General features: G+C 49.7%; 1 protein-coding gene across 2 annotated transcripts in view; it reads left to right on the forward strand.

The window, feature by feature from the left end:
• Positions 1-3,588, forward strand: part of SBF2 (SET binding factor 2) — a 499,115-nt gene extending 495,527 nt beyond the window's left edge. For both annotated transcript variants that reach the window (XM_070767584.1, XM_070767585.1), the window contains 2 exons: positions 719-850; positions 1,837-3,588. In XM_070767584.1, the coding sequence (XP_070623685.1) occupies positions 719-850; positions 1,837-1,935 (231 nt within the window). In that variant the 3' untranslated portion in view covers positions 1,936-3,588. The remainder of the gene's footprint in view (positions 1-718; positions 851-1,836) is intronic.
• The last annotated feature ends 10,272 nt before the right edge of the window (positions 3,589-13,860 follow it).

Raw genomic sequence — 13,860 nt, forward strand, 5'->3', positions numbered from 1 at the left:
CTGTTCAGTCCTTAGCTGGTAGAGGGAGTGCTGAAGGAAGCCTCTTTATTTGTGTGCCTTTGCATGCTTGTGGGAGTCTTTCTGTAAGATAAAAAGGGAAAGGTGTAGCAATAGGGATAAGCATTTTAAGTTTTAGTTCATATTGCCAGATTGTCCTCTAATAGGTTTCTGACTAATTATAACCCCACAAACGGTGCTTACGAATACCTCATGCCTTCCATTCAACCTGAATATTGTCAGCCATTTGAAATATTTCTTAATCTATGTGAAAAGTGAAATCTCATCGATTTCATTTACCTTTGACTGTTGAGGCTCTTCACCTTTTCAGATGTTTATATGTCGCTCAAATTTTTTCTGTGAGTTGCCAGTTGAAATCCTTCGATCAGTTTTCTATTAGGTTGTTTATCTTTTTCTTCTCAATCTCTAGGAATTTTGTATATATTCTAAACATTAACCCCCTATTCATATGTTCCATATATTTTTACAGTTGTTGATGTTTTTATTCTTTTATAATACATTTATTCAAATTTCAAAAAATGTGTCTTTTTACCCTCTCTCCCAGCTACCTAATTCTTCTTCCTAGAAGCAGTGTTTTTAATTTCTTGTCTGTTCTCCCAGACATAGTTGAACAAGATATGGGAAAGTATTCAGATACCTTTTGCAAAGCCCTGCTGTCCCCCTTCCTGAGTCTCATACCCCACGTGTCCTTTGGTTCCAGCTGCGATACTATGACTCGGGTGAGGACACCAGCTGTAAGGGCCACATCGACCTGGCTGAAGTAGAAATGGTCATCCCTGCCGGCCCCAGCATGGGCGCCCCGAAGCACACGAGTGACAAGGCTTTCTTTGATGTAAGTTGACCTTGTCTTTTCCTGGCTCTCTGCACGTAATCCCTTACAGTCAGTCCATCCACTCCAAGAATGACAGGGCCTCAGAGCAGCTGATGGTGACTACCGATGGGCCACAGCCCCACCCTGGCTGTGGGAACTGCTGCAGAACCTGAAGCCAGCACTCTTAATCCCCAAACCTGACCTCTCCCCGCTGTCCCTGTGGCTCATAAAGGCTGCGTGTTGCTTTGCACAAAAGACTTCTTCAAAAGGTATCCAACTACACTTGGAAGCAGAGGAACTCCTTGTTAAATATTGTTATTCACTCACCACCTTCTGTCAAGAACAGATGTTACTTCCCTTTTATATCTTGTTGTCTTCAAGCTTGATCATCCAAAAAAAACATCATTAGTCACACATGATGCCTGTCTTCCCTGACATCTTCAGCAGGCCTTGGGACATTTTATGGGCCACATGATAGGGGACTTATGTAGTCCCCAGAGCCAAGCAAGACTTCATACCAAACACAGGTCTTATTCTAGTGCCCTGCTCAGGGCTGTGAGGCCATTTCCCTGACTCTGAACTCCCAGTGAGGCCCCAGCTGAAGACTTAGAGAAAGAGATGGGAAGGGAATGTGAAAGCCAACCCCAGCATGATGTGGATGAAGCTCAGTCTTCTTGGCTCCTTTGCTGCATGGCTGCAGTACATGGGTGAGGCAAGAAGCTCCAGCTATTCCACACCCTCTTCCTTAGTCAATAAGGTACAAAGTCAGGCTTTTCTGGAATATCTGTCTTCTCTGCAGACCCTTCTGTTAAGATCCCCTGTGACTCTGGGGACCAGGAAAGTAAAATCACTTCCATACACAATGGCAGTACAGTGGAGGGCAGAGAAATAACGGAGGTTCCAGGGTAGCATGAAAAGGGAAGGTCTCAGGGATTGATTAGCTCACATGACCAAACCTGTAGACTAGCCCTGCCCTCATCTCTGCTTCTCTTCCTTTGTTTTTGCAGCTCAAGACCAGCAAACGTGTGTATAACTTCTGTGCCCAGGATGGACAGAGTGCCCAGCAGTGGATGGACAGGATCCAGAGCTGTATCTCTGATGCCTGATACCCATGGTCAACCCACACAGAAGAGGGAGGAAGGGCTTGTGCTGCCAGATAGGAAAAAAGTGCATGAATCCTTGAAGAGCTGACAGCTTCCTGCTCAGTTCTGATGAGTCATCCTAGGGCCTGAGGTTCTCCTGCCCAGACTTAGCCATTCCCCTCTCTCGGCAGTTGCTACATCTTCTTAGCCGGAGTAGATGTGTCACACAAGTCTGGTCAAGAGCCCCAGGCCCTCCCTGCATCGTGCACTAGGTTGTTCTAACCTAGTGGTTAGGACAATCCCTTGTGGTTAGGGATCAGAAGAATGTTTCCTGAGCCATCTGTCACCCATCCCCTAGCCAAGCGGCTACCACCCACCTGGGTCCTTCTTCATGAAAGCAGGATCCTTTCTCTTCTCCAAGGTCATAACTTCCTTGGAGAACTTCCTGACAAGCAAAACTCAAAATCCTCCAAGACTATCTTCCATTCTGCCTAGGTTTCCCATTGGAGGCTCCTGCTCTTATTGCCCAACCTTAGAGATACTTGGTTCTCTGGTGCTGCCGAAGGTGCTTCCAGGATCCCTGCTCAGCGCTGGGGTTCACAGCAAGACCACCAGTGCTCAGGCAGGCCAAGGGGCACACAGAATAGCCTGATGGGAAAGATTGGCCAGGGAATGGTGCAGTAATCACCAGGCCAATGCAGGAAAACACCGCTTCCAAAACACTGAGTTTTCCTAGGCCAAAGGTGCCCTGAGGATCCAGGACTTCATGGTCCCATGTATTCTTCTGCTCCCTGACAGCTTCTTACACAAAATAACATGCAGAAAGCTGAATGCACTAATTCACAAAACAGCCACTTGCACTGAACTCTAATAAAGTGAAGATGTTGGAGAGGCAGAAGCCAGCTGTTTATGAGCACACCACCCCTGTGACAAGGGCTGTATAGCCACGGTCGCACCGTGGCGTGACTGGATACCCAAACAGCACCTCTGCACGTGAACTTAAGGACTTGTTTAGTCGGTTAGATTTTCTGTACTTTTGATAACCTGTGTTTGTCCAGCTTGAGATACAGGAATGCTGTTTGCTCACAGTGAACAGAGACAGCTTTTCTGCAACAGCCACTGGTCAGCTGGAGTCGTAGGTAGCTAGATCATCACATTTGTTTTGAAATGTTAATATGTTAAATACCAAACTAATGTTTCAAAAATATGTATATATGATTTCTATACCCTTGTTTTTCAGGTAGTCTGCTTATAATTTAATATAAAATTAACTGATTCATTCATAAGATTTCAGTAATTTTAAAATGGTTCCCTTTTTAAAAAGCCACTTTGTAGATGAAAAATAAATCAGATTTTCAAATTTAAAATTATCTACACACTAGGAAACAGAACTGTGTTAATATATAAGAAATTCGGGGAAAATAAGAATGAAGGATTTTTCTATCATTTTCATTTTATAAATTGCCACCTGTGAAAATGTTTTTGCACATTATTTGTATTTTTCTTTGTATATGAAATAATTTTTTGTACTCTGTAAAATATGGAGCCCACTGTACCTTCAGCTATTTGAGACTTTACACAGTGCTTCTTTTGTAACTGGATTCTTTTAACTTTCATGAAGGCACTACATGCCTTGTATTCACTAACCACCTTGAATTAAACATTTCTTAAGAAAAAGCATCCCTCACTTACTGAAATAGAGCTCATTGTGCGTTGCGGGACACTTAGGAGGCCACACTCATGATTCATACACGGGACTAAAAGTTCAAGGGTAAAGCACAGCATAACCCATCTCTTGTCTTGGTTTATTAATGTCGTCACTGCCCTGGTTCTGAACACACTGCTGCAGAGTTTAGGGAAGAGGCCCGCCCTGTGCCTCTGATGAGCTGTGTGAAGTTGGTTAAATCCTTTACCTCTTCCAGGTTGCAGTTTCGCCACCTGTGGCATATGGCAACTGGCAAGAATTTTAGGCAGGAGAAATCAAACGCTAGTCCAGAAGCAGATTTTTCTGCTTCAGGAAGTTATTAAACAGCACAGTCTGGACCATACTTCCTCTCGTTAAGCTCTTGGAGTTTACCTTGGGGACCCCGATTACATCTGGATGGGGAGCCAACAGAATGCAGGTTCTCAGGGCTGAACCCCCAAGTCTGGAGATCCAGGGAGAAGGAAGGGCCCCATCGTCGCCCTCCTGAGCCTTCCAATTTCCTGAGTCTCCAGGACTCCTGGGACCTGCCATTCTGCATGCTGTGACCCTGACATGACTAACAAGGGAAACAGCTGGGAGTCGAGCCCAAGAGTGTCAGGCCGCCCTTCGTTCCTCAACCTTAGCTGTGTGGGGAGAAGGGTACTGGGTTCCAAGGAAGAAAGACTAGGGCCTGGAGCCCTGGCCCTGCGGCTCCCCTGACAAGGCCTTTCTATGCCTGGGTTCTTGCAGCCCCAGGGGAGCACAGGCCACCCCCCCAAAACCTTCAGCCCAGGTTCTTCATCTTACCTCCCTAGCCCCTCTACCCGATGACCTCACTCCAGAGGTGGAGTGTTAACTGTTAATAGTACGGCTAATTTGTTTCTCAATGAAAATTGACTTTTATAGATATTTCATTCGGAGTTGTTTTAAGACTTGTTAAGTAACTCCATTATCTCAAAGAACTTCTGAATAATCTCAAGATCTCAGGCTGATAACCAGGAAATGCCCTCAGCATTTCAGCAATCAGAGCTATGAATTAAGCCAAGAATAAAACAGTATTGTCAGGGGAAGCACACTGATTGAAACCGCCCACCCTGGCCAGGCACCATAGTAACCATTTGCGTGAGTTGTTCTATGACAGGCAGTCCTGGTAAGGAACAGGGAACCAAATAAGCCTCCACCAACCAGAAGAGTTCGGGAAAGGTCAAGGGAGATAGCACCTGTCTGACCACCTCCCAGAATCCTCCTCTCTGGCATCCATCTTGGCTGAACAAGGTGAGCACCACCAGGAAAGGCTCTGAGTCAGAATGACTGGCTAAGGACAACCCGGAAACTAATCCCATCACCATAAAACCCAAGACTGCAAGCCACGTGACAGCAGTTCTCCTGGGTTCCCTTACCCTCCTGCTCTCCGCCCGGGTGCCCTTTCCCAATAAAATCTCTTGCTTTGTCAGCACATGTGTCTCCTCAGACAATTCATTTCCGAGTGCTAGACAAGAGCCCAGTTTTGGGCCCTGGAAGGGACCCCCTTTCCTGCAACAGTATGGATGAAGAGATAAGACTTGGAGCAGTACTGCCAAATAGAAATATAATCAAGCCACTGTGAATCTTTTTTAAAAAGTAAAAAGAAGTTGATAAAGTTTTATAACATTTTATCTTTTCAATAATTTATTTACTGTAATCTATCAAAATTGACATGTTGAAATAATCAGTACAAAAAATTTCTCATGAACTAGTTCATACTGACTCCTCAAAACCCAGTGAGTATTTTGCACCTACGGTCTATCTCAGTTTGGACCAGTATGTTATCTTTTTTCCAACACCATTTCTCATACAAAATTCCTGTCGTTCCTCACTCCCTTCTCCAGTTCCCCCATACAGCTGGGTGTCCCGCAGTTCATCCAGTTCAGACGCTTCCTCCTCAGAGTCAGCCCAGACCCCATAGTTGAGGGCTTGGTCCCACATGAGTGTCCCCCCTTCAGATGCCACTTGCAAGTCCCAGGGGCCACCAGACTTTTGACCAATGCACAACCCCCTCCTCGGGTTCAGTGATTGTGCAGAATAACATGCACAGCTCAGGAAGTGCGTGGTCTGTGCTTATCAGTGTGTCCTAAGGAAGCAACAGCCACAAGGAAGGGATGCGTGGGGCAAGGATCGGAGAGAGGGTGGGTGGCCTGTGCCCTCCCAGCCCCTCTTTGTGGTCGCCAGCTGGGAAGCTCTCTACATCCCGTCAGGATTTTTTCATAACCCACTCTCCAGTCCCCCTGGAGGTGTAATTTCCCACACCCCGTTCGCACGTAGTTCTTTCTGGTAACCACCCTGAAGCTATCTAGGGGCCCAGCCTGAGTCACTGCATTCACATAAACACAGGTGTGGGCAGAGGGACTTATTATGAATAACAAAGGCACGCCTTTCACTCAGGAAGTTCTAAAGGTTTTAGCAACTCCATGTCACAAACCCAGGACAAAGATCCAAAAAAAAAACTTTTTAAAATTATACCACAACTAGCCACATTCCTGGGCTACTATGCTAGGCAAGGCAGATTTAGAGCAAGCAACCTGCTCAAAGCAGAGCCAAAGTGGGAGGTGAGGGACCTCCGTGCTGCATCTAATTCGTGATAAGACCTTGAACTACATCTTAACTTTAAGGCTTTGACCTATAAAATGAAGGACCCTGATCTGTGAACTTGTGATTCCAAGGATTCACCTTTGCAGCAACTGAGGCTCCAAACTGTGATGGAAAGGATTTGCTGAAAGAGACCAAAGCATCTAAATCAGCGCTTCACAAATTGTAGCGTGTGTATGAATCATCTTGCTAAAATGAAGATCCTGACTCAGTAGGATTGAGAGGGGACTTGACATTCCATATTCCTAATATGCTCGCAGGTGACACTGAGGCTGCTGGTCCAAGGATCCTGCTTTGAGTGGTGCTAACAGACGTGTTCGTCCCAGTCCTCTGAGAAGCAGGCGCCAAATGCGCAGCAAAGTAGGGGAGGTTGGGAGAGTCAGGAGACCAGCATGCAGGCATGACCTTGTCAAAGACCCAGGGAAGGGAGGGAGGAGGAAAAGCTGGGTGAGAGACTCAGACTGTGGAGTAACTCTAAGGAAGCTCGGCAAGGCAGATGAGAAGTCCTCAGGACATCACGAATCATCAGAGCAACCCCACACCTCCCCAGGACAGCCTGGGACACCCACCCCGTTCAGCCATCAGCATGCTGCAGCCAGGGAAACAAACAGCAGTGGATTCCAAAATGCAGCAGCAGCTGGGGCCCACAGTCACACACAGGCTGTGCACTCAGATACCCAGGGGGTCTTCTCACCGTGGTCACAGAGCACCTCTCACAGCCAGCTTCCAGAGAAGTTCCTCCCAGTTTCCCCTGGGCCTCTCTTCTAGCCAAACTCAGAGGCGAGTCCAAGGACTAATACAGCGCCCTTGATGCAGTTCATCTCATGCCCTCCCTCTTCCCACTCTCCATTCTGAGTTCCCCTCACCCTCAGCCACCTCAGGGTATGCTGAGGACTCTCCTGGAGATGTGATCCAAGCCTTCATTGAAGGAGGTTGTTGTTGTTTAGTTGCTAAGTCGTTTCCGACTCTGTGACCCTATGAACTGTAGCCCCATAGGCTCCTCTGTCCATGGGATTTCCCAGGCAAGAATACTGGAGTGGGTTGCCGTTTCTCTCTCCAGATCTTCCCAACTCTGAGGGAGGACCAGGGTAATCAAACCTGTCTCAGGTCAGGACTGCTGCACAGGTCTCCTTGGGTTACAGTGGGGATTACTTGAGTGGCTAGAAAGTCACCCTCCTTCCTGCCCCCATCGTGTAGAAGCAGCCCTGTCTTCTGCTGATCAGGGTCAAGGACCCCTGCTGGTTCCTGGACACATGAGTCGTCGCCTTGGTGACAGCCATGAGCCGTGGTTCAGCAGGACCCTTCCTGTGTCCCTGGTCAAATGCTCAGCTGTGTGGAATCCATGCCTTTGGATCAGACCTTCTGTAAGTTCCCGGGCAGTGGTGCTGACTGAGGCTCTCTGGTCAGGAAGGGCAAACTCAAAGGAGATTTCCATCCCTGTGAAGATGAACCACTGGCCCTTCCAGGATGGAAAGTGCCTGAGGTAGCTGACCTGCCCCAGGCAGGAGGAGGGCCACATGCGGGCTCAGCATAGGTCTCTGCTGCTGGCAGGCTGGGCACGGAGAGGGAGCAGTACCTGGAGCAGCCTTGGGATGTGGAAGTCTGTGCCGGTGGGCCAAGTCAGCCCTTGCCTGGCTCTGCCTTTGCCACTGTGGCCACCCCACTCGGGCTCATCCTGCTGGTCCCGCATAGCAATGACAAGGACCAGCTAGTGTCAACCATCCAGGTCATTTTGTTTACTTATTGTTCACTGCCTCCAATGTGCCAGGTGCTTTCTAATGGGCATTAACATGTGGCACTGAAATCTTGCATGATGACTTCCCTGGTGGTCCAGTGATTAGGAATCTGCCTTCCAGTGCAGGGGGTGTAGGTTCGATACCTGGTCAGGGAACTAAGATCCCACATGCCGAGGGGCAACTAAGCCTGTGCAGGGCAACGAGAGATACCTGCGTGCCACAACAAAGAGCCTACATAGCCAAAATAAATTTAAAAATAAAATCTTCGTGTTTCCCCCATGTGTCCATCCACTTGTCTCTACCCTACATCTCCTCGTCCCTAATCTTCCCGTTCTTCTCCTTCCAGGCCCCTGACCAAACAGGCAGTTGGCCATTGCCCAGGAGGGTATGTATCTGCTCACTACCTTGGGCCACTCTTTGTCTACAAAGTACATGACCAGGTACTCTGCTCACAGCCCTACCCAGCAGGAATATTTTCCGTTTCCCTTTAGGTCTCTGTCATACAGCTACTGCCCACCCGCAGCTCGTAGGCATGTACCAAACCAACCCATCCATAAACCAAGCTCAGGCTTGTCCCTCCTCTTCCAGCTGGTTATGCAGGACCTCCATGTGGCCGTAGGTGCAAGTCAGGGGCCGGGCCCGGCTGCGTCCTCATGCGGTCTCCTGGTGCGCTCCGGCCCCACTCAGGCTCGGCTGCAGAGGGAGCGTTTTCCTCTTACGCTGGTCTACTGCCAGGCCCATCCGACTCAATGAACTGACACATCCAACACACCCCAACTCAGACTGGGCGGTTTGAGATGCCTCCTGTGATCTGACGTTCTGTCTCTACCAGAGCCTAGTAACAGGCCAGAAACTGTTTCTCAAAAGGTTTATAATCGGGGACTTCCCTGGTGGCCCAGGGGTTAAGAATCCTGTTTGCAATGCAAGTGACACTGGTTTGATCCCTGGTCTAGGAAGATCTCACATGCCACAGAGCAACCAGGCACGTGCATCATGACTATTGAGACCGTGCTCTACAAGAGAAACCACCGCAGTGAGAAGCCGGGGCACCATCGCAAAGAGCAGCCGCCGCTCAGCACAAGCAGAGAAAGCTCACCTGCAGCAACAGAGACCCAGTGCGGCCATAACATAATAAAGCTTCTAAAATTTATTTTTCAAAGGTGTGTAATCCTCTGTCCCTGATAGTGCAGCCTGCTGCAGCATCCCTGGGACTCTCCATAAGCCCCATACCACATCTTTTCCCTTTCCCACTACTGACGCTTCCAGCACCAGAGAGTCTGCCAAATGGTATGACCCAACGCAGGACTGCACTGCAGCCTGGACCTTCTGAGTGCCTGGTCCTGTTAGGGGACCCACCAGCGGCCGGCAGCCTTCCATCTCTCCCAGAGTAAGGTGCTGTCTCTAACCAAGAGCAACCTTCCACCAAGGGTAGCCAGGCCCTGTGCTGTCTTCACTGTAAAAGATACAAGATACACCTGTTTCTTTTACTTGGGAGGGGATATCCTTGCATACCCCTGGCTGCTGAGCCCCTTACAAACCACTGGAGTGTCAGGCCCCTGAGTCTTCGCAGGTTTCTATGCCTTGCTCTACACAGCGTGTGACCTCGCCACGGCCTCCAGCACAGAGGCGCCTCTTGCTCACCCTGTCTCACCACCACGGTGTCACTGATGTAATGGATCACTGTGATACTCACATGGCTCTGATCTCTGGGGATTATATTATGACAAAGGGCAAGACAGTTAATGTAGCCCCGAGGTGAAACTGTAAATGAATATTGTTGTTCATCTCATGTGAACGTGAACTGTTTCTGATCCTCTTTTCAAATTGGAATGGAAAAGAAGGCATTTGCCAAATGACCGCAAAGTGCATACCTAAAGCCTTATGAATCTGCTCTAGGAATGATTCCACAGGCACAGCAGCTGCAAACAGAGCTATCACTTGGTGAAGCCTGCAGTCTTCTTCCAGGATCTGGTCAACTTCTGCAAAGGTCAGACTGGTGAATTAAATGGAGAGATGGTAGGACCGCCACCCATTCGTCCTTTAAGTTGTTAACGGTGGCATTTGTTTCTGCCATCACCCCTGGGATGAGGTGTTGTTTTTTTATCTATTACCTTGAGCAGGATGAGGGAACAAGGAGAAGGCAATTTCAGAAGTTTCCACTTAGCTTTCTCTGCTGTGACAGCTCCTGCCCACTAGGCCAGGTACCCAGAGTGGGGTCCAGAGCACGTGAATTCTAATTAAACACTGCATGGGTCGTGGACCCAGTGCAAGCCCAGTTGTAGCCAGGATTCCACTTGTTCCCTGACCTCCATGGGCCCCACTCTGACAAATAGCCTGCGAGATGCCTGGAGCCTCCAAGTGTTAATATGACTCAAAACCTGCCTGGTGGCCCCCTTTCTCTAGTGAACAGTCACTCAAATAAATGGCTATAAACCTTTGGGGAAAACTGAAGGAATCATGATGATACATACTGATGGCTGTTTTGCAGGGTCCTTCTTCCTAGAGCCCTGGCCGCCTCTTCAGGAGACGGCTTCCATGTCTGAAAACAGGCTCGGGTCTGGGAACTGAGTAGGGACCCTGACTTTCTGCTGCCCCACTCCTGCTCCTCCATTCCTGTCTGCTTCCCCGGCTGATAACGTTAAGCAGAACCTATTGGCTGCCCATCCATTTGGCCCCTGGGGACACCATGCTCGATACACTTGTCCACTTGCCTGGCCCTCTGTCCTTGCCTGTCCATACCGGCCTTACATAATACATCACTCCAAGTGGCCACTTTCTTCAGCTGTCATGAATTTCTTCTCTACTGTCTGCCAGGGAAACTTGGGTATTTCCACTCTGTTGAGTGCTGGCTGTGACTTTTTCCAAAAGGCTTCTAGGAGCGTCTGCTCCACCCCCTGGCATCCTAGCTAGGGTATGAAATTCTATGTCTGAAGAACGTGCCCTCACGTCAATGGATTCTGGCTGATCCAGTCTTCCATTCCAGCTGCCTCAAACACTCGCAAATCCAGTCCCAGGAAATCCCCCTGCCTTCTGCCCGTACCCACCGTGGTTCTTATTCTTTCCTAGGGTAGTTTCCTTCCCCCTTATCAGGCCCAGCATGTCCCCAGCCAGATTCTTCTGGAATTCCACCCTCATCATTGTCCTTAGCAGACAGGAGAGGAAGCAGGTGCTGCTCCTGGGAGGGGACCCGCTGCCCTGTGGAAGCGAGGCCTCAGTGGCATCTTTCAGTGCAGGGGAGGTGGGAGTTCTCCCAAGGAAGTGTGGGCCACACCTGCCAGCCCAGAGGGTCAGGGAGGCTGCAGCTTCAGTGACCTCAGGGTGCCATATTTACCCAGTACAGCCTGACCCCCATACAACTACCTTGGCCGAGTGCTCAGTCTCATCCGGAGCTCTGCAACTCTCTTTGTCCTTACCTGCCACTCCACCACAGCTGTCCCCCACTGCTAGAGGCAAGGGCCTCTTTGTAGCCCCCCCACCTAGGCTGCGTGCTGTCCCCCTCACCCACGAGCTGCTTGTTGGGGGCTCACAGTCCCTCTTCCTCCCTTTGCGGGCCATCAGGACAAGTGAGAAGCAAGCGGCCCATCTTTTGAAGGCACTCTTCCCCCCATATTTTTCAAATTCCTGAATTATCACACCTGCCACAGAGTTCATCTCTAGGAAACTTCCCTGGGTTCTCACCAGTGAAATTTCTAGCATTTGAGCTACTACCAGCTCCAGGGACCATGTGGGGTCCCCACCAACCAGGATGGCATCCTCCTCCCCATCTCCTCTGTGTGAGACATTTCCAGTGAGAAGTAGGTAGGGAGTCAGGGGAGCTGGGAGAGACACCAAACTGATGGAGGTCTGAACCCTACCAGGGAGAGACAGGAGCACAGAGGGAGAGTAGAAGAGTCTAAGGTGGCAGTTTAGGCCTAAGACAGCAACAAGTCCAGTGGGGAATCCTCATGCCAGGACTGCCTGTCAAGGGCAGCCCGCAGGCCTGGGAGCAAACAGCGGTGGGTGTGAGCACAGTGGCAGAGGCCAGCCTGAAACTCAAGAGATGCATTTTCATGGCCACCACCAAAGGTCCAGGACTGGTCTCTCTCAGCATCCCAGACTCGAAGGAACTAAGGTGTCAGCCTTGCTGACCCGAGGTCAGGGTACACTGAGCTTCTGCTCTGCCACTAACTAGCTCTTTGGCCTTGGGTGGGTCCTAACTTCTCTGAGCTTTATCTTCCTCACCTATCAAATGGGAGGAAAAACTGTGATGTCAAAGTACCCAACACAAAACGGATTCTCCATAAGCTGTTGGCTGAATCAGATTTATTCAACAAATATGTAATAAGCACCTAGGGCCAGCTGGCCAGTGTCCTGCTCCAGAGGGGCATGCAGATCAATCAGACCCAGCACAGGCCCAAAGAGGTCACAAGTGACAGAAGGGGCAGAGCATATCTGACACAGAACAATGTCATCCCCGCCCTCATCCCCAGGACTTGCCAACAAGCTATGCAGCGTGGCAAAGGAGAATTACAGTTGCAGATGGAATTAAGGCTACCCATCAACTGACCTCCAGAGACCAGCCCAGATGGGCCCCATATCATCACAAGAGTCCTTACATGCAGAAGAGGGAGGCAGAAGCGAACGTCAGAGTGACGTGATCTAAGAAAGACTCACTCAGCCATCGCTGGCTTCGAAGACAGAAGGGGCCATGAGCCACGGAACGTGGGCAGCCCCCAAAAGCCGGGAGTACCTCCAAAAGGGATACAGCCCTGCTGACGCCTTCATTTTAGCCCAGTGAGACCCACTCTGGACTCTGACCTCCAGAAGTGTAAGATAATAAGTCTGCTGTTTTAAGCCACTAAGTTTGTAGTGATTTGTTACAACAGCAACAGAAAATTAATATAGCATCCTACAGATAAAGTACCGTGATACAAGTCATGATAGGTGTGTGCAAGGCACCAGCACCCAGCACAGGCTAGGCTGGGAAAGAAGTCGCTGTAAGGGGAGCACTTACACACAAACGCAGCCACGCACACACAGACAACAGGCGGCGGCTGCATATTCATACCTGTACACTTGCACGAGCACACACCCACTTTTACATGCAGATGCTGTCTGACATGGGCCCACCCATTGCCTCTGTCAACATCTGAATTTCCTGGTGGCAGCTGAGTTTAGCAGGTGAGGCTGGGGGTTCCTTCCATGACCACATTGCTTGAGCCTCACCAGACAGAGGTGGCTAGAAGTCATGTCTCTGCCCAGGGCCTCGGTATGTGAGGTACCAGAGTCAGTCCTGATAAGGGGCACACTCCCCCATATCTCCAGACGTAGGATGGAACCGACTACGAGTAGACCCATCACCCCAAAGCACTGTGTGCCCACCTTTCAGGCATTCCAAAAGCATTCATGGATGTTTGCTGTTCTGATTACTCTAGACTCCAAGTAAAATAATCCATTCCCCAGACCTGAAAGATTTGATGTCTAGTGTGATCAGAGTTGTGATGGGATGGGGACAGCTAGAAGCCCAGATGGGAGGGGAGCCCAGTCCAGCCCTGGGGATCCGAGAAGACTTCCCTGAATAAGTGACATTTATGCTGAGTCCAGGGATGCAAAGGTGCGCGGAGGAGGGCAGGGAAGGCAGTTAGGCCAGGCTGGGATGCGTATTTAGAAAGATCTCTCTGGTGAAGAGTGCATGGGGGAGAGTGAGGAGGGAGGGCGGCTGGAGGCCACCGTGGCTGTTCAGACTTGAGAAGGCAGCACGGCTGCATAGATACAGAAGCCTCGGAGACAGGCCTGAGGTGGCATTTGTAGAACTTGGGGCCTGACTGGTGGACAGAGGGGATGGAGGGACAGTCTGGTCAAGTGGATGCCTGGGACACCTTACAAGGTCCCAGTCTCACAGTCAAGTGCTGAGAGCGAGGAAAG

This window comes from Bos indicus, chromosome 15 (assembly GCF_029378745.1).
Source record: "Bos indicus isolate NIAB-ARS_2022 breed Sahiwal x Tharparkar chromosome 15, NIAB-ARS_B.indTharparkar_mat_pri_1.0, whole genome shotgun sequence".
NCBI classification, from domain to species: domain Eukaryota; kingdom Metazoa; phylum Chordata; class Mammalia; order Artiodactyla; family Bovidae; genus Bos; species Bos indicus.